A 21,982-nucleotide genomic window follows, 5' to 3' on the forward strand; every position below is an offset into this window, starting at 1 on the left:
AATATCCATTGTATCTAGAAATATAACTTCTGGATCATTTCATCTGCTGTAACAATTTTTTGCGTTTTCTGTTGTAGCTTAAAAAGCTTCAGGAAGAAACTGATAATACCCAGATGACATTTCTAAGTCATTAGAGTGAGACGGAATATGCTTCAAATTAATTACTTTTCCCTTTTCCCTCTTTCTCCATCTTTCTAACAGCCTTGTGAAATCATTGCTGTCATACAAGAAAACTGCCGTAAGTTGTTTGGGAAAGGCTCTAATGGGGGCCAGTGGTGTGAAGTGGGGATCGGTCATGGTCATGGACTGGGGACATAAATCACCTGTGCATTTGACTGAGGTTTGGGAGGTGCCATTGTCTATCATGAAAGGCTCTTTTTTTTTTTTTTTAAGATTTTATTTATTCATTTGAGAGAGAGAGCACAAGCAGGCGGAGGGGCAGAGAGAGAGGGAGAAGCAGACTCCCCACTGAGCAGGGAGCCCGATGCGGGGCTCAATCCCAGGACCCTGAGATCATAACCTGGGCCGAAGGCAGATGCTTAACTGACCGAGCCACCCAGGTGCCCCATCATGAAAGGCTCTTAGAAATTAATATTAATATATTTAGCTCAGTCTCCCTTTGATTAAGTAATCTTCACCAGTGTGGTCTCAGAAAGTGGCTGACAGCCATGCTGTCTCAACGGCGAAGAGAAATTCCACCATAATATGGCACATCATGAAGGGCGATGCCAATTGCATACCTGCATGTCTGCATCTTGGTGCTTCTTATCCCAAAACAAATAAAGAAAAGCTTTTTATTTGTATCCCATCCATTTAAACAAGAGGGATCACCAGGGAGCCTTCAATAATAAATGTGTCCTTTTTTATTTGCATTTATGTTTTTAAATGGAATTACAAATCATGAGATCTTAATATTTCGTCACATCCCCAGATTGGAATTTACTTAGTGTCTTCAGTGTATTCCTGGATATTTGCATCCTGTAATATGTACATTTCTCCACTTGCTAGCAATAGAGGGGGAACAATGATTTGGCAGAGTATTTAATTTGGGTGCTTAGGTTTTCTCCACAAACACCCCGCTCTGCTTATTCAAACGCCATGTTCTGCCCATTCCCATTCAGTTGCTTTCTAGGAGATTCTGGAGTCCTTTTTCCTAGAAGTCACAAAAAAATAATACCATAGTTTTGACCACAAAGGGAGAATGTCAGAGTTGACCACGTCAAAAGTTAAAACCCCTTTATATTGAAGAGCACTGTGAAGTTGAAAGCAAGCAGGAAAATGGGGAAAAATATATACAATATAAGCAACGGACCCAAGCAAGGACCTAATTTTGTTAAATCTGTCACGTCAAAATGTATACAGTTGCTCCTACTCAATCATTTTTATCTGCAAGCACAGATATTTCATATTTGTTGAACCTAATATAAAAAACTCTTAGATTGAAAATGGGCAAAAGACATGAATGGAAGCTTCAGAGAAGAAAAAATACAAATGACCAATAAACCTGTAAAAACGTTTGACCTCACAGGAGGTCAAAGAATACAAATGAAAATGAGATACTCTTTTCATCTCTCAAATTAGAAATATTTTTAAGATGAGAAAAAATTCTCTATCTCAATTTGGGGAATGTGTTTGGGAGTGTCAGTTGGTACAACCTTTCTGAAGAGCGGTTGGGTATCATAAAGCGTATCAAGAGCCATCATTATAGAGGCTTATAGAGGACGAGAGTTGGACAGAGAGGCACAGATACACGTACAAGCGTGCGCATCCCAAAGGGATGTTGCTGGGAGTATCATGAGACCTCTGTAGTGGACTAGGCGATACTGCTCTAAATTTATTGATGACAAGAACACATGTTCATCACATACTAAGTGAAAAAAGATTCAGAACAGGACATACACGAAGGTCCAAGTTTTATAAAATAAAACAACAAATTAAATATATACATACACATACATAGACATTATGAATTAAGGATAATTGTAATTTTTTATTTTGTTATTTTCCATAAAAATGTATTACACGTGCACACACACTTATACATAATATATAGTATATGATATATATCGCATATTATATACAGTTTTAGATGCGTGTGTATATGTGTAGGTGTATGTGGGGGTGTATAGATTCAGAATAGCTCAGTGTATTAGTTAGGTGACCTCGGTGCTCAATAGCAACGACACAAAGGTATTTCTCAGATCAAAGCCAGGAAGTGGCCAGTCTGGGGTTGATATGGAGCTCCACAGTGTTCGGGGACATGGGCTCTTTATACTTTTGTGCTCTGCATTGCAGGGAGGGGGTTCTGTTTTCTGAATTACCTCAAGGTCCAAGATGTTGATCAAGCTTCAGCGAGCAGGAAGAGAAAGGGAAAGGGGAAGGATATCTTCTCGAAGTTGTTTCTACCATTTCTCTTGTTCTATTATTCAGAGCGTGGTAGGATAGCTCCCCCACTGGGAATGGAGTCTCTTTTCCAGGCAGCCATGTGCCAGAGACTGAGGATCTACTACTATAGAAAAAGGGGAAAATGGATATCGGGGAGCAAATCGAGGTCTTTGCCAAACTCAGGCAGGAGTCAGAGAAGGTCACTGCTTGAATTTCTCAGAGGAGAAGGTTTTTCATATTGAAGCACTGGCCTGGAAAGTGTACCACTGTCTACATAAACTAACGACGTCTTGTTTTTTTCTCCAAAACAATTTCCCTTCCAGCTTGTTCAACAGGTAAGTAATATATCTTCTTAGTCACTCAAACATCACCTGTTCAGAGGCATTACAGGAAATCTTAACATCTGTGTGTCCATTGTGTTAAGGTGTTTCCAAATGCCCAGCGGTCCCTAGCGAAGTGGTCTTTGCCTTGGACATGTCAAATGACGTCTCCCAGGCGGATTTCGAGAGAATGAGAAACATTCTATTATCTCTGTTGAAGAGGATGGACATAAGTGAGAGTAACTGCCCAACAGGTGCCAGAGTGGCCGTTGTTTCGTACAGCGCCAAAACAGACTACCTGATTCGCTTCTCAGACCACAAGTGGAAGCCTGCGCTTCTGCAGGCGGTCAGGACAATCCCACTGCAAGGGTCGTCTGGCAGCAGGAACCTCGGGGAGGCCATGAGGTTTGTGGCAAGACATGTATTCAAACGTGTGCGCTCTGGCCTGCTCGTGAGGAAAGTGGCTGTGTTCTTCCAGGCGGGCTGGGCTGGCGGTCCGGATGCCTTCAGCACCGCCACTCTGGAGCTCAGCGCGCTGGACATCACCTCTGCGATCGTCACCTTCACAGAGGACCACAACCTCCCGAACGCCCTGCTGGTAAGCGGGGGAGCCGCTGGGGGGTGGGGGCTTAGCACCTGCTTCTTACCCACCCCCCATCAAGGACCACATTGATGTGTGTGCACGGGGGGTGGTGCTCATTATGGACTCTGCTACCAGTGTAACTACTAGTACCAACTGGCTGCTCTTTAGGGCTTATTCTGTGCTATGTGCCTCACAAGCATTAACTTATTTAATATCCCAAGACTCTACGAGGTGGGTATTACTGTACACCTCCGTTTCAGACATAAGAAAACTGAGGCTTAAAGAGGTAAGTACACCATCAAAAGTCAAGTATCTAGTTAGTAGCAGATTGATATTATCTGCCTTCAGAGCCTATGCTTAACCACTATGCTAAATAGTATCGTGAGGGTCTGTAGAATGTAACTCTCCTTTCCTTTCCTTTCCTTTCCTTTCCTTTCCTTTCCTCTCCTTTCCTTTCTTCTCCTCTCCTTTTCTTTCTTTCTTTCTTTCTTTCTTTCTTTCTTTCTTTCTTTCTTTCTTTCTTTCTTTCTTTCTTCCTTCTTTCTTCCTTCCTTCCTTCCTTCCTTCCTTCCTTCCTTCCTTCCTTCCTTTCTTTCTTTCTTTCTTTCTTTCTTTCTTTCTTTCTTTCTTTCTTTCTTTCTTTCTTTCTTCTTTCCTTCCTTCCTTCCTTCCTTCCTTCCTTCCTTCCTTCCTTCCTTCCTTCCTTCCTTCCTTCCTTCCTTCTTATTCCAGGTAAAAGGATATAAATGGTATGTGAAAAGAATCTGCCAGCTTGGACCTCAACTCTGTCATTTCTGTCTGCTCTCCTTTCTGTTTCTTGGATATATTCTTGCCCCGGGATGCTTGAAACCAATTCTATTTCCTAAATGAAACAATGTAGAAATGTTACATGGTGCTAAATGGTGCTTGCCAGCTCCAGTGTAATGGATGACCTCGTTTCTGTTGACACCGGCAAGGAGAGAAACCATAAAAATGACAACTCCCTTCTCAGGGCCTGTCAGAAAAATCCTCATTTCTTCATAACTGGGCTTATCACAGCCCTCAGCCTCCCCCCTACTCTGTGCATTATCCTTAGGGGGATCCTGTTAGGAGAGTAGGAATATCCTATAATTTGTCTTCGGAATTATCTGCCTGAGGCATCTCTTTGACGTTCTGTGAGGCTTTTGTCTTTCACCTCTATGTTATTTTATTTCACAGAACAATGCCCACTTGCTGCTTCTGGAAACATGATGGTTGTTCAATTTGAAATGATTATATAAACAGATGCCCAAACTTCTCAGTCCATTTAAATGTTTTTGGAGGCTATGGGGCATATTGAAAAGATTTTTTTAAGCCATCCATTGAGTCAGTCCTAAAAAAAACCAGTTTTGCACATTGAACTATTTGCGCTTAGATCCAATTGCCTGTATGTACCTCAAAATATTTGCCCCCCTTTATTTAAAGTTAAAAAGCAGAAGATTGCAGGGAAAATGCAATTTGAGTGCCAGGTTTCAAATTTCATTTTTCTTTATGAAAAGTCTAGTACACTTTCCCTTGAAACAGTACCTAGGAAAATAGCTCACGTTTATTGATTCAGACACTGTGCTAAGATCTTTCCACTTATTGATTCATTTAATCCTTATAACAACCCAGTGAGGTAGTTATTATGGACCCATTTCTCAGATGATGAAACTGAGACACAGAGAAGTTAAATAACTTGTTCAAGGTCTGGAATTCTTATCAGCAATGAGATTTTGAGTTCAGAAGTCAAGAACAGGAAGAGAGTTTAGGAGTTCTAAATTCTTCCCATGTATTAATTCATTTTATCTTTACAACACTATGAGATAAATCTATGAATTACCCGTCTTTTTATTTCTGCATATTAAAAAAGAAGAACCCAAACAATAGAATGCTGGCTATTAAGGAGATAAGAACAAAAATCAGCTTTAAAGGATAGAAACATTAAGAGGAAGGTCAAAAAAATGAAGGGGGGTGATTTTAAGTTTTGGTGTAATTTCAGGATTCAGAAAAATTATGGGAGGACTTTTTTTTCTTTCTTTTTTTTTTTTAAGAAAGTGTTGGTTTGCTGGAGAGGCTCTTTCAGAGGCCATGGGTAACCTACTGCTGAGGCCTTGTGTGTTGCTGTTTTCCATTAGACTGTTACTGCTCTAAGGCCAGGATCAGCAACCAAGGGAAGGAATTAGGCAATGAGACTTCACACTCTGTTTCACTCTGTTTTTTGTCCCATATGTTATCCGGACATGTTTTCTTGACACTGGGCCTCAACTTATTCACCTATAAAATGGGGATAAACTCACAGATTTGTTGTAAGAGTTCTAAGAGGTAGTGCCTACAGGGACATCGGACTGACACTTCCTATGTGTATACTGTGGATAGCCATAATTATTACCATTTCTTCAAGTACCTTAAGAGTGCCTCTTCGCCCAGTAACTATTTATTAAATTAAACAGCTTCTATTTAGGAAGCATCTATGAAGTTCCAACCACCATGCTTCGTGATTTTCATGTCTTGTCACCTTAACCCATCACTACTCAAAATGTGGTCCCGGGACCAGTGGCACGAGCATTGCCCAGGTCCATGAGAAATGCCAAATCTCAGACTCTATCCCCAGTCTAATTAATTAGGCTCTGCATTTTTTTAAAAAGATTTTTTAAAATTTATTTATTTATTTAGAAAGAGAACGAGCTCAAGCAGGGGGAGGGGCAGGAGGAGAAGGAGAAGGAGAATCTTAAGCAGACTCCGCGCTGAGTGTGGAGTGGAGCCTGACAGGAGCAGCATCCAGGCTCTGCATTTTTAACAAGACCCCCAGATGGTTTGCATGAGTGTTAAAGTTTGAGGAGTATTGGTCTAATTCTTATAGCTATCCCACAATAATGATAATCTATATTTCCCAGATGAGGTAAGGGAAGGCCAGATATAAAACGACTTGTTTTAAACTGCGTAGTCCTGGAATTTGTACTCCAATCTGTCAGGTTTCCAAGTCCCACTGCCACCTGCCACCTCAATCCAACGCCAACCCCTAATGTTAGCTGGGAAGTCCAGGAGGCGGCAGCTGTTTCATGGCAGCCTTGGTGGGATGGGACCATGCCAACTGCAAGTCACTGGGGCTGGACTCAAGCTCCTGGGGTCAGTCACAGGTTGCGTGACTACTTTCTCCATCTGCCTCCAGCCCTACTTTGCCCATTTCCCCTTGTTCCACAAGTTCCACAACTGGAAGCCAGATGGTCTTTAAGTCTCCCTCCTTAAGGCCCAGTTAGCTCTCCCTCTGTCCAAGGCAAATCTTCCTCCCCAGCACTTGCTTTCTTCCCTTCTATTCTTATCCGTCCAAGCCAAGAGCCTCCCCCAGCTCAGTCCCAGGAATGAACATTGTCCCATGACCCTGGCAGCTTCATGCAGCAGCTGAAACATTGGACTGAACCCTGTGGGTCTCTCCAGCTCAGGGCTCATGGGGACTTCTTTAAAAATTGGGCGCCAGGGTTTGAGGGTTATCTGAATCCTTTGAAAAAATGTCTTTCTGTCTGTGAAATAAAAGAGGATATGAATGCAAATCCATGTACCACGTCTTCTCCCCTACATACACTCCTGTCTGTAGCACACAGCTAGTCCCAACAGACCACAGCTGGGCATTCAGGAATGAAGTTGGTTGAGAGAATTGCCAAAGGCGTTGATTCAAACTACCATAAAGCTTTGCATCTCAAGCAGATCACTTAGTCTGTGTTTAAGGTACTCTGTTTTTGAAATTTCCTTCTCTGGTGCTGATGGGAATTTGCAGTAAGACTCATAGAGCCAATTTCCTCCTCTCCTCATACTGGATTCCCTCCCACACTGTCTGTCTGCTTGAGTTTTCCCAGGAATTATCTTGTTTACCATATCATGACTAGGCCCATGCTGACAAGTCCAAATTCAAAGTAATTAGAGGTTCATTAATGACAGTTAGGTATGGATGAATCTATACTGAATCATAGTTCCTTATGCACTTCCATTGTGTTTCTGTATACTTGTTCCCACAGCTTTATTTTTGCAAGGAAAGTAAAAATTTTAAGCGTGATCACAAAATTATTTTTCCTAAGAAAAGTTTTAAAAAAGATGTAAGCTTTGTAACTATTCCAATTCAGTTGAATTTGGTAATTTTCCAATAAACAGACAACAGATGGAAGAGTTATATCCTCCGAGTTGCTCGGAGTAGAAAAGGTAACACAGTGTCCTGAACATGAGACAAATACAGAAGACTAGAACTGAGGACCAGGCTGTGTTGAAACAGGAAGAAAACTTGTGGCATCCATTCCGACCCTCAAAACTCTATTGCTGAGGAATCTGAGGCTCCAGAGCCTTGTCCAAGGTCATGCAGCCAAACTTGGCAGATCAAGGACTAGGACCTGGGATCCTGACACCAAATCTGTTAGTGCTGCATTGGACTCTTCCCATGGACCAAACTTGGGGGGATGTTTGAATTTCTTTTACGTCTTTCATACCACTTTAAAGATTCACACAATCTCTGCATTTTATAGCACACTTCACCTATGTTTCCTGGATTGAAAAATAACGTACACGAACTCAGCATTTCCCTTCACCTCTTGGAATAAAATGGGTGCTCCTCGGGTTATCCCAGTCTTCCCATAGCTCCTGGAACACTGCCGTGGGTCCTGGTTTCAGCAGCTTTTTTCTTTTCTTTTCTTTTCTTTTCTTTTCTTTTCTTTTCTTTTCTTTTCTTTTCTTTTTCTTTCTTTCTTTTTTTTTTTAAAGATTTTATTTATTTATTTGACACAGAGAGAGAGACAGCCAGCGAGAGAGGGAACACAAGCAGGGGGAGTGGGAGAGGAAGAAGCAGGCTCATAGCGGAGGAGCCTGATGTGGGGCTCAATCCCATAACGCCGGGATCACACCCTGAGCTGAAGGCAGGCGCCCAACCACTGTGCCACCCAGGCGCCCCTCAGAAGCTTTTCAAACTGCCTCATGTGATTTCCAGTAAAGCTATCGATGTGCCTCCACTGTTCTCTCTAATCCCTGGTGATTTTTAGGTCCATTTGGTTTGATGACCATGTGGAATAGATCCGAATGTTGAATTTTGGCAACTCTGCCCTTCTTCTTCATGCCAGCTTCTGCCACCTGGCAGGGGGTTCCAGGATTTCAGATGTGCTGTGTAGCTGCACATTGGAGGTGGTGTTCTCTAATCTCTGGGTAGTGGAAACACTAAGGAGACTTCTATAGACAACCACCATCTACCCCTGGGCCTTTGTACATGCTGTTCCTCTGCAGTATAATTATTCACCTGCTTCTTTGCTAAGTAAGTATCCTACTCATTCTTCCCAAAGTGCCAGATATCACTATCTTTATCAGACTCCCTCTATCCCCCACACTTCAAATGAACCTCCTCTTCCTGTGTTCCTAAAACATATTATTGGACCTCTTTCTTTCTGGAAAATTGTTTGTCCTTCCTGCTAGGTTTTATGCTCTTTGAAGGTGTGACTGTCATTTTTGTATCTCTGCAGGGCTTGTTAAGACTTCTGTTTAGCAGCTGTTTAATCAGTCTTGGTTGATTTGAATTGAGTCAGGAAAAAGCATAACCAGGTGAGGAACAAGAGAGGACGCATTTTGCCTTTCTTCTCAAGAGTCCTGGGAAAGTTCCCATGTTTTTTTTTTTTTAAAGATTTTATTTATTTATTTGATAGAGACAGCCAGCGAGAGAGGGAACACAAGCAGGGGGAGTGGGAGAGGAAGAAGCAGGTTCTTAGTGGAGGAGCCTGATGTGGGGCTCGAACCCAGAACGCTGGGATCACGCTCTGAGCCGAAGGCAGTTGCTTAACCACTGTGCTACCCAGGCGCCCCAGTTCCCATGTTGTTTTTGTGTTACATTTGCATAAACAAAAGTTCAACTCTTTATATTTCTTTCTCCACACGGGTTTTTCTTTCACGTACACTCACTCTGAGAGCTAAAGTTGAGGATATGCTGCAGTCCCAAACAGAAAGACTGAATACTCTGTCAGGAGGGCATGTAACAGAAGATTCTTTTCCAGAGTAACCTTTGCCTGTCTTCTCTCCCTGAGGGCTAGCGTGACAGCTTCATGTCCCTAGCACCTTGATTCCAGAGACTGGTCCAGAGCCTACCTGGTCCTGGCCTCAGGGGTGAGGGAGGAGGAGCTGCCCCACAGTGGAGCCCTGTCCTTCACGTTTTGACAGAAAGCAGACAATGCGATGGACACAACTAATCTTAGATATCTACCTCACATCCAGAGAGAAATAATCTGACAGCATTCCGAATTTCATCATGAGGTGGAAGTCCTGCAAATAATCAGCATCTGTCAGGGAAGGTTAACTGAGGAAACATTCACGTCCAAGTCTCAGTGGCTTAACATAATAAAGTATTCTTTCTGCTGTCACAAGTGAATGTGGGTCCCTGGGTGAGGGTGTGGAGGTGAGGAGTGTTTTGCTCTCAGCAGCCACTTCAGGACCTGGGCTCCTATCCATGGCCCCATCCTGCAGAAAGTCCTCCTTTTTCTGAGTCATCTACATTTGGCTGGCAGACTGTGCACGCACAGTATCACGCATACGCTAGAAATGGCCTCCACCCACCCACCCACATGGCATTGGCTAGGGACCTACCACCTACTTGTGGTCCCAGTTAACTACAAGGGACAGTGGGAAATGTCATCTAGTTGTGGCTCTAGCAAGAAGAGGGAATGAGGTTTTTTTTTTTTTTTTTTTTAAAGATTTTATTTATTTATTTGACAGAGAGACAGCCAGCGAGAGAGGGAACACAGGCAGGGGGAGTGGGAGAGGAAGAAGCAGGCTCCCAGCGGAGGAGCCTGATGTGGGGCTCGATCCCAGAACGCCTGGGATCATGCCCTGAGCCAAAGGCAGACGCTTAACGACTGAGCCACCCAGGCACCCCAGGGAATGGGTTTGTTGATTAACTAGTTGTCACATGAACTTGTTGGATTTATTGTTGCTATTATTAATAGTTTGCTTTTAAGCTTTAATGTCAGTTATTCCGTTAATTATAATTGGAAAGGTTGAAGGAAGGAGATAAATAAATTTGCCATCCTTACAAAGCCTTCCCTGACTCCTCCTCAACTCTTGCCTTCTGGCTTTGGTATCTACCAGCCCTGAACACCAGGAATATGCTAGAAAGGCCTCCCTTATGGTATCTACCTCTTTCCATTGTAATGGTGTATGACCACCTCCTCGAAGAGTCTTCCTGTTCGTGTTCAGAACTCTCACCGCACTGCATCGTGCATACTGTAGACAATCACTAAACATTTATGGAATTTATAAATGATTGAATCTCCAACTCCCTGACCTTCATTCCAACACAACACAACACTGGCTGAGTTTGACACACATTGGGAATCTGAAGACCGGCATGTCCCCACAGCAATGATAGTCTACCGTCCAGGTTAGAACTAGAGAACTAAATGGCAATAAATAACCGTAGTAGGTAATACCAGACTATCTGTATATAATTACATATATTCTGTAAAACTATCGTATGAATGTCTTTCTCACCTGAGCTAGAAAAAGCATAAAAAATGTGACTTGCAATTTAATTCCACTACTGATAAACTTGTCTATGTGTTTGGCTTAGATGGATGGAACCAACGGATTTCACCTGTTCGTCTGGGAGACCGAGAGGCAGCAGGATCTGGAGCACATGGCCCACTGCACTCTCTGCTACGGTGAGCCCAGACAGTGTTTCTGATGGGACTGGTGTCTTTAGGACAGGATGGATTGACTGGTGGTCACAGGCCAGATCTGCTCTGCAGATCATATTCACCTGAATACGTGCAGAGTCTTAGAATCTGGGAATTCCTGTGACGTTCGGGTTCCCAGTTTTTCTTAGGAATCGTCTTGAGAATCACAGACACTGTATTCCTTTGTGGCCACAGTCAGCCTGACCTGAGTTGTGCCTGACCTCTTTTGATGGGGCAAGTGTCTTTGAGTGCCCGCAGTCCCTTCCATCCCTATTGTCTTGCCCCTGGTCCTCTCTGCTTATTTACCTGTCCAGCCAGGCTCCTGTGGATGGCTGGGTTTGTGTTCCTTACTCAGGGGGCCCTTAGTGTGCCAGGCAGACCTCTGAACTGAGAGTCAAGAATCCTGGGTTCTCAGCCTGGAACTGCCATTGACCACCAGTGGGATACCGGCAAGTCATTCAGCGTCTCTGTGTCTCTGGCTCCATCCCTAAACCTGCACTCCATATTAATCTGTGCCAGAGGGAACTTCGTGCCGAAGCCCACGCATGCCCAAGTGCGAAGAGTTCCCATCCACGCACCTGGGGCCAGAGTGAGTCCTATAGGTGAAATTGCAAGGGGATTTAATTGTTCCCTCTACTTGTTCCACACTTAGACCTAACACTGCTGTGAGAGATTTGGCCCTGAGAACTTGGTCATGTCAAATACAGTGACTGCTGTTTGTAGGGTACGTTACAGTTCATGAGCTGCTTTCACGCCCATCACATCATTTGACACATGGTTTCTCTGGGTTGTGGTTCCTTTTCCTGTAGAAGCATAAGCCTAGCTGGTGTTTATTGAGCTTGAGCTCCTACCACACACTGGGCATTGTTCTGAGCACTTACATATAGTAACTCAGTTTTTATTGAAACTTCACAAACAACCTCATAAGGTACATACTGTTGTTATTATCATTATCTCCATCTGACAGATGAGAAACAAGCATGGGGAAGGCTGAATAATTTGCCCAAGGTCGCACACCCAACAAGAGAGCCAGGACTGAACCAGGCAGGTGTCTGTGAACCTGGAGATTAGAAAGCCATGGCCTAGTGGTTAAAAACATTAAACGTAGGATTAGATTGTCTGAACTCATTCTTCTGAGAAATGGGCATGATCACTTACATTGCCCATCAGCTCGCCTTGTTAACATAACGCAAGTAGCGCTCAGCAGTATCTATTCTTACTGAGAGTCTGGAAATGTGTTTGCGTGGGAAGGAAAGGGATGCGTGGTAACCCCCTCTCCTGGCGCTTCCTCCCCAGACAAGTGCAGACCAGACCCAGAGTGCGAGCAGAGCGCGCCCGGACCCCTGGCAGGGGACATGGACGTGGCATTCGTGGTGGACAGCTCCCACAGCGTTAGTGCTGACGTGTACCGCACCGCCCTGAGTCTAGTGGATGCTGCGCTGGACGACCTGGAGGTGGCTGCGCAGCCGAGCGTGTCCCCCCGTGGGGCGCGCGCTGCGCTGGTGATGCATACAACTCCAGACTTCCGGCCAGGTGCGGGGCGCTCCCCTGTGCTGGAGGGCTTCCACCTGACCTCCTACGGCCAAAAGATACAGATGCGGAGGTTCCTCCGCGAGGCTTCCAGCCGTCCTCTGCGGGGAGCTCCGGCCCTGGGACACGCCCTGGAGTGGACGCTGGAGAAGGTGCTCCTGGCAGCCCCTCTGCCCCGGCCGGTGCGGGTCCTCTTCGCCATCGTTGCCAGTGAGACCAGCAGCTGGGACCAGGAGAAGCTGAGGGCCCTGTCCCTGGAGGCCAAGTGCAAGGGCATCACTCTGTTTGTGCTGGCCTTGGGCCCCGGTGTGGGTACCCACGAGCTGGCCGAGCTGGAGGGTGTGGCCAGCCTCCCCACTGCGCAGCACCTGCTGCATCTGGAGGGAATCTCAGGCCAGGAAGTAGCCTATGCCCAGGGATTCACACGGGCCTTCCTGAACCTTCTAAAAAGTAAGCACCAGGGATGCCCTGGGTGGGGTGGGGAGAGGAACTTTCTAGAGCCTGGTATTTGTGTGAGTAGGTAAGTGCCCGGTGCACCTTCACCCTTGCTGAGTGTGTCCCCTGGGGAGTCCTCAGAGAGCACCCCCACCCTCTTTCCTGAAATCCCTGAGCTATCATTGCCCTGACACTGTGCCAAGCCTAGTGCTGGTTTCTTATCTGGACCCTCTTGTTTGGTGGCTGGGAGGCCTCAGGTTTCTACTTAACCTCTTGATTTTCTCTTTTACCAAAATGATAATTACAGTCTCTTCCTTATCTGTGAAACCTGCATTCAAATGTTTGTGTGGACGGACTTTGAAAGCACCAGTGTTGTACAAATATAGGGAATGGTTATTGTTATTCTTATATCCAGGACTATGGATTACTAAATCCAGTGGCATATAACAGTGCTTCTCAAATTTTAATGTGCACATGTATCTTTCAGGGATCTTGTTAAAATGTGGATTCTGATTCCTTATCTTTGTAGGAGGTGGAGGAGAGAATTCTTTTTTTTATTATTATAATATTTTTTATTATATTATGTTAGTCACCATATAGTACATCCCTGGTTTTTGATGTAAAGTTTGATGATTCATTAGTTGCGTATAACACCCAGTGCACCATGCAATACGTGCCCTCCTTACTACCCATCACCGGCCTATCCCATTCCCCCACCCCCCTCCCCTCTGAAGCCCTCAGTTTGTTTCTCAGAGTCCATAGTTTCTCATGCTTCATTCCCCCTTCTGATTACTCCCCCTTCTTTATCCCTTTCTGGAGGAGAGAATTCTAATGGATGGCTGGTGGCTTAGTGACTCCGAGGGAGAAGCAGTCTTGGGGAATCACTTTTCTAGTCTGTTTCAATTTCATTTTACTTAATTTTTAAAGTATTGTGTTAGGTCTAATCTTATGTTTTGATATACACTTTTATGTTCTGATTTTATTTTATATTATTTATGTGATAGGATGACTTTCGTGTTTTTATTTTGTTTGGTTTTTATTTTATTTTCTTTGCTTTTATTTTGGTGTTTGTTTTATGCCTTATTTGAATTTATATTTTTTCATTTTATATCAGTGGATTTTTTTGGTCTTTATGTTTTGTTTGATTTTATTTTTATTTTTTTGTTTTTTATTTTATATTTGATTTTATGCTTTTTTTGTCTTTTAAATTTTATGTCTTAATGGATAATATTTTGTTTTTATGCTTTTATTTTTAAGTTTTACATTATTTTATGCTTGGTTTGACTTGATTTAATTTTTTATTTTATTTTTAGGTGGAATAAACCAGTACCCATCCCCCGAGCTCATTGAGAAATGTGGGGGTCCAAACCGAGGGGACACTCTGCTGCAACCATTTAGGCCTATCAGGAGGTAGGCTGAAGGCAGAGCTGAGGTTGTCCCACAGCTCTGTTCCCTGCAGGAGACTCTCTCCCTAAAGAAAGGTCACAGGTGATGCCAGGTCCTTGACCTGACCCAAACCACTGGCGCTGGGTTGCTCCTGTTTGACAACTCTGATATGTTTTTTTTTAATTATTATTTTTTAATGTTAAGAGTAATATAGGGCCAGTATAACAAATTTAAAGGGCACATCAGTATATAAAAGCAATGAAATAACAATTTCCCATTCTACTACATCCCCCCAGCCTTTAATCCCACGTCCCACAGGCAAAATAAATAATGCTAACCATATTATTCTGATGTCTGTGCAAACATCTCTGCAAACCTAAGAAACTAGCCAATTTGACACCAGCGTCATCAGGAAATGCTCGAGCCTGAAGTTTATTGAGCCCACCCGTATCAGTTGGGGACTGAACCTCCCAGTTCTTGTGGTTCAGTTTTGCAATTTGAGATGGAATTGTCTCTATGCAGGTTGCCCAAGCGCCAGTTTGGCCCATCTGGCTTTGCGGATGAGCTGGAAGCACTTGAAGTGACAGACGTTTCGCTAGAGGAGAAGAGAAAAGCCACAATGAAATCTGTAACTCAGCAAGAAGCCCTTGAAAATTATGAAAAGAATGGATATGGTGCTGGAGGAAATGGACAAGAAAGGCCTGCCAGACGAAAACAAACCGGAAAAGAAAGAAATTCAGGCACTGCCTATGGTAAAAACCAAACTATTTCTTGTTCCTTAGATTGCCTTCATTTAAAAAAAAAAAATTCCTGTGCACTGTGTTAGCAGCGAATTTTGGCTTTTTAGGCACTTTCCTTTCAAATGCACAAATTCATGTACATAACTAAAGACATTAATTTAAGAAAACATACAGAGGCTGACTTTCATCTGACTATAAAACTGGAAGTGAACAGCAGTTATTTCAGGGAGTATTATTATGGAGACAAACCCTGTGAAGGGTTTACTTCATTGCCCAGAAGCCATGATCTGTCACAGAAGTGGCGAAAATACTCCTGACCTTGAAGGAAAGTAGAAGGTTCCTTCATCTCTGTATAAGTGGCTACATATAAAGTGACCAAGTTTAAGGAATATTCTGGATCCATCTAAAACAACCGTAGCATCAATTTTGATTATGGCAGGTGGTAATGCAAATGCCATGTTACCTCTTACATGGAATGAGCAAATTAAGCAAAACTAGTAAACACGTCAGAAAGAGATATGGGGGGGATTTGACCCTGAAGTTTTGAAAAGGCAGGGAAAAGATAACTGAAAGAGGTATCTAGTGAGTGGTAGGGGTCAGTCCTGCTTAGATTAAATGAGAAATGTTTGCCCAGAAGTTTTGAATGTGCCTAGGTCGTTCTCCAGGGGCTCAGTGTTCTGTGAAGTGGGGATTATGTGAATACCGACCTCATAAGATTATTTTAAGAATAAAACTGGATAATTCGTGTGTTTGCCACATAGAAGGATACGATACAAGTTAGCTGTTAAAATGCCAATGATATGTCCACCTCTTAGATTCCAAAGCAAACACATGTCCAAAGGGAAATAACAAAACCAGACAGACCCAGGAATTGACACTCCTGGCATGGACAGCTGAACATTAAGCATAGAAGATCTTGTCAGGTCTTGTATTTCCACTGTACAATATCCTTAGGTAATCTTACCAAGGCAGTGATTTTCAGTCTTGGCTGTAAATTAGAATTGCCTGAGAATCTAAAAATTCAATGCTTTGACCTCACCCCAGACCCATTCAGTCAGAATCTCTGCGTGTGGAACTTACCCAGTGAGTCCACTAAGCAACCAAGTGTGAGAACTACTACTCTAAGGCACGCTCGCCCACAAATTCAAGGTGGTGGAGGAGAGCTTACTGGTTATCTCATCCAGTTCTATTCACAGCCAAACACGGAAACCGCAAGGTCCCCCCAACTTCCCACAGTGTGTAACTTGGCTCTGGCCCGTTCTCTTTGGTTGCATTCCAAGGGCACTCCAAACTTTGCCACCTCCTCAAGCTCCTTCCCCCATGTCTCTTTCTCTAGCAGATGCCCTTATTATTTATTTTATTTTATTTATTTTATGCTATTTTACTTTACTATTTTATTTTATTTTATGTTATTTTACTTTACTATTTTATATTATATTATTTTACTATTTTATTTTATTTTATTTTTATTTTTATTTATTTTTATTATTTTTTGCTTTCAAAAGAAATAAAGGTGGCCGGTTGTAACCTCTTGCGACCTCCGAGGTGGCCGGCTGCACACCTTCACCTCCAGTCCTCCACTCAGGGAAAAGAGCCAGGCCTTGTCTTCAAGTGTGTTGTCAACTGTCAAGAAAGACCAAAGGGCTCTTCCAGACCTGACTTGAGCTCCTTGGGACTTTAACCACTACCTTCCTCTTCAAACCCCCTCCTCTCTGGGCTTCAGAAACAGCGTTCTTATCTTGGTCTTCCACTTCTGACTGGCCCATTCTCGTGGGCTCCTCTTTCCAGGTCCATCCTCACAGGGGGATCCGGGTTTTATGGAATCTGATGTTGATACGATGCCTACATATAAGCCTCTCTTTAAGAAAAAGAAAACAAAGATATTAAAATTAAGGACAAAGTGAGTATTTCTTTCGAAGAGGCTTATGCAAGGAAGGGGTGCAGAAGCTTGGGCTTCATTAATTTCAGGGTGAACCACCATGATTTCCCCCAGGGCCTGCGGTCAGCCCCCGGGTGCTCTGCGCACACACACTGGAGCAAGCTTTCCTGCCAGGATTTCGGCTCCCCCCTTGGACTGATGACTCCAGATCCATATCTTCCACCCTCACTCTCTTGAGCTGCAGACCAATGTATTCACCTACCCTCCAGATTGCGCCGTGGCACACGCCCTCAGTCATCTCAAAGGAACTCAGTTAAATGAGCTCCACTTGTCTTTACCACGCTGGTCGTTCTCCTCTCCTCGCCTCCCCCTTCCAGCTGGTGACTAGACGTTGGTGTGACTTCCTCCTTCAGGTCCATCCCCCTTTCCCACATCTTTTTTCCAACACCTTGGCTTTCACTTCAAGGGTAACTCCGGAGCTCTGTCTGATCTCATTTCTTCCAGTGTGTCCTGTTTCCAATTCCTGTCTGAGCACCAAATTAATTTTTCTAGTTTGCCTTCCCATGGGGCCATGTCGTTTCTCTTCTTCTATAGTTCCCCGTTGTTTAGAAGACAGTGTCCCCGTGCCTGGGCAAGGCACTCAGGCCTCTTCAGTTGGACCCCTGCTGTGGTCTTCTGGGGCCTCACTGGCCTCCACTCCCTTGCAGATACCCTTTGCACTATTTGCCCCTTGTGCCCCGTTATTTATTCCCTGTCGCCATGGAGGTGCTCGCCCTCACCTGCCCATTGGCATTGCCTCCACGGTGCCCGCCTGGACTACCTCTACTCACCTTTCACTACTCAAGTGTCACCTCTACTTAGAGCCCATTCTGACCCCGGGGAGTGTTAAATTTTCATGGCCTCCTTTGTGCCCCTGTATCTTCAGCCACATTCTGCCGTAACACTGGCAAACTTTCATTGTATTTACTTGTGAAGAATTAAGTGAGTGTCCTTTCTTTTCACAGAACCAGGATGATCTTGGTATATTTTCAATCCCAGTGTTTATAAAGAATACCTCAGAGATAAAGCATCAGGATTTACTCACCTATAGCTGCGCTGACCACACACTAGCCACGTTGGCTATTATTTAAATAATTTGAAATTAAATAAAACAAAAAATCAGTTTCTTTAGTTGCAATAGCCGTATTTCAAATGCTTAGTAGACACTGGGCATTTATTTTTTATTTTTTTAAAGACTTAAACCCCTTAAATTCAATTTAATTAACGTATAGTGTATTATTAGTTTCAGAGGTAGAATTCAGTGGGTGGCATAGAGCACCCACTGCTCATTCCATCAAGTGACCTCCTTAATGCCCATCACCTAATTACCCCATCACCCTACCTACCTCCCCTCCCCTCCAGCAACCCTCAGTTTGTTTCCTATAGTTAAGAGTCTCTTATGGTTTTTCTCCCTCTCTGTTTCATCTTATTTTTCCTTCTCTTTCCCTATGTTCATCTGTTTTGTTTCTTAAATTCCACATATGAGTAAAATCATATGATATTTGTCTTTCTCTGACTGACTTATTTTGCTTAGCATAATACCCTCTAGTTCCATCCACATCATTGTGAATGGCCAGATTTCATTCTTTTTGGTGGCTGAGTAATATTCCATCATAGATTATCTATATATAATCCCATCATATATTCATATATAATAATAATATTATATATGTAGTATATATAATATGTATATATAATTCCATTATATGTAGTCATATATATAATATATAATGTATATATAATTCCATTACATGTGTTCATATATTTTTGTATATATATTCCACATCTTCCTTATCTATTCATCTATCAATGTACATCTGGCTCTTTCCATAGTTTGGCTATTGTGGACATTGCTGCTATAAACATTGGGTGTATGTGCCCCTTTGAATGTTTGTATTCTTTGGATAAATACCTAAAAGTACAATTGCTGGATTGTAGGGTAGCTCTATTTTTAACTTTTTGAGGAACCTCCATACTGTTTTCCAGAGTGGCTACACCAGTTTGCATTCCCACCAACAGTGCAAGAGGGTTCCCCTTTCTCTGTATCCTCTCCAACATCTGTTGTTTCTGATATTGTTAATTTTAACCATTCTGATAGGTGTGAGGTGCTATCTCATTGTGATTTTGATTTGCATTTCCCTGGTGATGAGTGATGTTGAGCATCTTTTCATGTGTCTGTTGGTCATCTGTATGTCTTCTTTGGAGAAATGTCTGTTCATGTCTTCTGTTCATTTTTTAACTGGATTATTTGTTTTTTTGGGTGTTGAGTTTGCTAAGTTCTTTATAGGTTTTGGACACTAACCCTTTATTAGATATGTCATTTTCAAATATCTTTTCCCATTCCATAGGTTGCCTTCTAGGTTTGCTGATTGTTTCCTTCACTGGGCAGAAGGTTTTTTGTTTTGATGAAGTCCCAGTAGTTTATTTCTGCTTTGTGAATGATCTATTTAAACAAGTCCTTGGCTGTCAGTTTAAATTAGTTTGTAATGGTAGAGGGTGCCAGCTGATTGCTGAGCCCCACATCTACTCATTGAATCTACGGAATACAGCCAAAAGTTTACCTTTGGAGTATTTTCCTATTGACTCTGACAAGTTTTGGAGAAGCATTTTTTCTGGTTTCTTCTCCTGGACAATTTCCATGACCAACTCTTTAACTCACTAAGAATGTATCTCATTCCCTTGGGCCCAGCACATCTGGTCATTCCTTCAAGAAAACTGGTTTGAGCTGATTATACCAGTGGGAGGTGTCTTCCAAGGAACAGAAAATGAATTTTTGCCTCTTGCTTTCTGAAGACATATCATCTTTATTTGGTGGTACTTAGAAGGCCCAGGGGAAACTATCTGGAGGATAACATTATTCTATGCTTCATGGCTCTAACCTGGAACAAGCATATTTTTCTGTGACATCAAGTGTACCCAAGGAAATGTGTTCTCCTTGGAAGGCAGAAGTTCCATACATGGGGAAATTAACATCTGATATAAAATTCAGGGCATCTCAGATCTTGCTCTGTTGTAACTCGTTAATTATAAATATTGTTTTTCATTTTTCAGGAACAACATGTTTTTCTTATAATAGATAAATCTTAACTTCTTGGGCAAGTGTCAGGGTATACTACCTATTAAATAAGCTGGATTTTTTGCTAGGTCGTTAGAAGACTGGATGGGTTTGGGATTGGGCAAGGGATTGATATGGTTTGAAAAAGAGGGAAATGAGCATAATAGGCAAGGGAGGAGTTCTTGGTACTAGAAAACTTCATTCATGCATCCATTCACTCATTTACACATTATCTAGTGTATCTTCCATATTGTGGGTACCGTGCAAAATAATAGCCGTAACTGTATTGCACTTTTCATGTATGTTCTGTGCCACCTTATGGCAAACTTGTGATGTGGGTTTTTTCATTGCTTTTATGGTTGAGGAAATTGAGGCTCAGAGAGGATAAGTTTGGGATAAACTCAGGCTCACACAGCCAGTTGGTGGTGAGGCTGGGATTCATTCCCAGTCTGTGTGTCCAAACCATCATTCCTTTGCTGTCATGCTCATGCAGGAAATTCAGCTCTCCCTGCATTTGTTTTGCTGCAGGTCCTTGTTCCATGGATCCCATGGCAGGGGATTGCCAGGATTACACCCTGAAATGGTACTATGACAAGGAGAAGCAGGCCTGCCGACAGTTCTGGTATGGCAGCTGCGGGGGCAACGCGAACCGGTTTGAAACCAAGGAAGAGTGTGAGGCACGGTGTGTCCCAACACCCCTGTAGGGCAGAACCTCATTACGGCTGTTTCTGTTTCATAGCCGATGACAACGATTTTTACCTTTCCTGAGACAGTGCCGTACAGCTCATCAATTATGTAGCTCACTCTACAGTCTCATAGGTCGGATTCCTAACCCCCTGAGTTTTTTCCTCCCAGCAAGGACTTGGGCCAGATGATTTGTGGCTTGAGAAGGACTGCATTCTAGTAGCTAAAAGAGTAAATGAAACTTTGCTGCAGGTTTTTAAAGGACTTAGAACTGAATGAAAAAGAAACTTAACTTGAACTATAATGTTACTTAAAATTTTTTTTTCGGCTCTGAAGCCAAAGAAAACTCAATGTAAGCAGTGAGTGCAACTTAATTCGGAAATGAGTTGAAACTTGAATTTTTGTTTATCACTAGAGAATATGGAAGTCTTAGTCAAAGTGGGGGTCTGGAAATTTTTAATGTGATATTTAATCCTTGCCACTCAGCATAAAAATAAAGGTATTTTGGTTAAACCACCTGATGGGAAACCGTGTGTGATGCCTGCTTACTGCGTTATATTCTGTGTTACATTTGTGACACAGCCGTTGATGGAGAGGAAGCAGTGAGTTTGCCGTGGGACCGATCCTTTGTCATCAATTACAATGACTCTTGTCTTTTGAAACATGGTGACTCAACAATTCAAGCTGTTGTCTTCAATGCACATATGAAACGAAGGGTCTAGGTTCACCCTGGATGAAAATTTTTTCCATATAGATAGTGAGGAAACTGTGATTTTGTGAGACCTTCCTCTGGCTTCATGGCTGTATTCCCCAGGCCTCTAACTTGGGCCCAGCCTCAGGGCAGACGTGGGCATTGCGTGGACTTCTAGAGCTGCTGGATATTGAGGGTGCCTGGTGTGGGGCCTCAGAGGGATCGTGTATTAATCCGCTTGGGCTGCTATAGCGAAATACCACAGGCTGGGTGGCTTAAACATCAGAAACTTATTTCTCACGGTTCTAGAAGTTGAGGATAGACTGAAGTCTAAGATAAAGGTGTGGCCAGTTGGGTTCCTGGTGAGAGCTTCCTTCCTGGGTTGAAGACAGCTGCCCTCTTGCTCTGCCCTCAAATAGGTTTTCCTCTATGGAAAGAGAGAAGGAGGGAGGGAGGGAGAGAAAGAGAGAGAGAGAGAAGGAGAGAAAAAGGAGGAAGTGTTTTCTTTTTTCTTTTTTAAAGATTTTATTTATTTATTTATTCAACAGAGATAGAGACAGCCAGCGA

The 21,982-nt window shown here is 43.0% G+C and overlaps 1 protein-coding gene across 3 annotated transcripts in view; it reads left to right on the top strand.

Moving 5' to 3' along the window:
* LOC123788369 (collagen alpha-4(VI) chain-like) overlaps positions 1-21,252 on the top strand; it is a 123,409-nt gene extending 102,157 nt beyond the window's left edge. For 2 of the 3 annotated variants that reach the window (XM_045791731.2, XM_045791730.2), the window contains 8 exons: positions 202-238; positions 2,709-2,720; positions 2,810-3,303; positions 10,871-10,961; positions 12,273-12,956; positions 14,255-14,351; positions 14,850-15,079; positions 20,569-21,252. In XM_045791731.2, coding sequence (XP_045647687.2) covers positions 202-238; positions 2,709-2,720; positions 2,810-3,303; positions 10,871-10,961; positions 12,273-12,956; positions 14,255-14,351; positions 14,850-15,079; positions 20,569-20,744 — 1,821 coding nt within the window. In that variant the 3' untranslated portion in view covers positions 20,745-21,252. The remainder of the gene's footprint in view (positions 1-201; positions 239-2,708; positions 2,721-2,809; positions 3,304-10,870; positions 10,962-12,272; positions 12,957-14,254; positions 14,352-14,849; positions 15,080-20,568) is intronic. The other variant, XM_087870197.1, reaches the window with a different exon arrangement.
* Positions 21,253-21,982: the final 730 nt, after the last annotated feature.

The sequence above is a fragment of the Ursus americanus genome, chromosome 20 (assembly GCF_024610735.1).
Source record: "Ursus americanus isolate L20-20 chromosome 20, mUrsAme1.1.p, whole genome shotgun sequence".
NCBI classification, from domain to species: Eukaryota; Metazoa; Chordata; class Mammalia; order Carnivora; family Ursidae; genus Ursus; species Ursus americanus.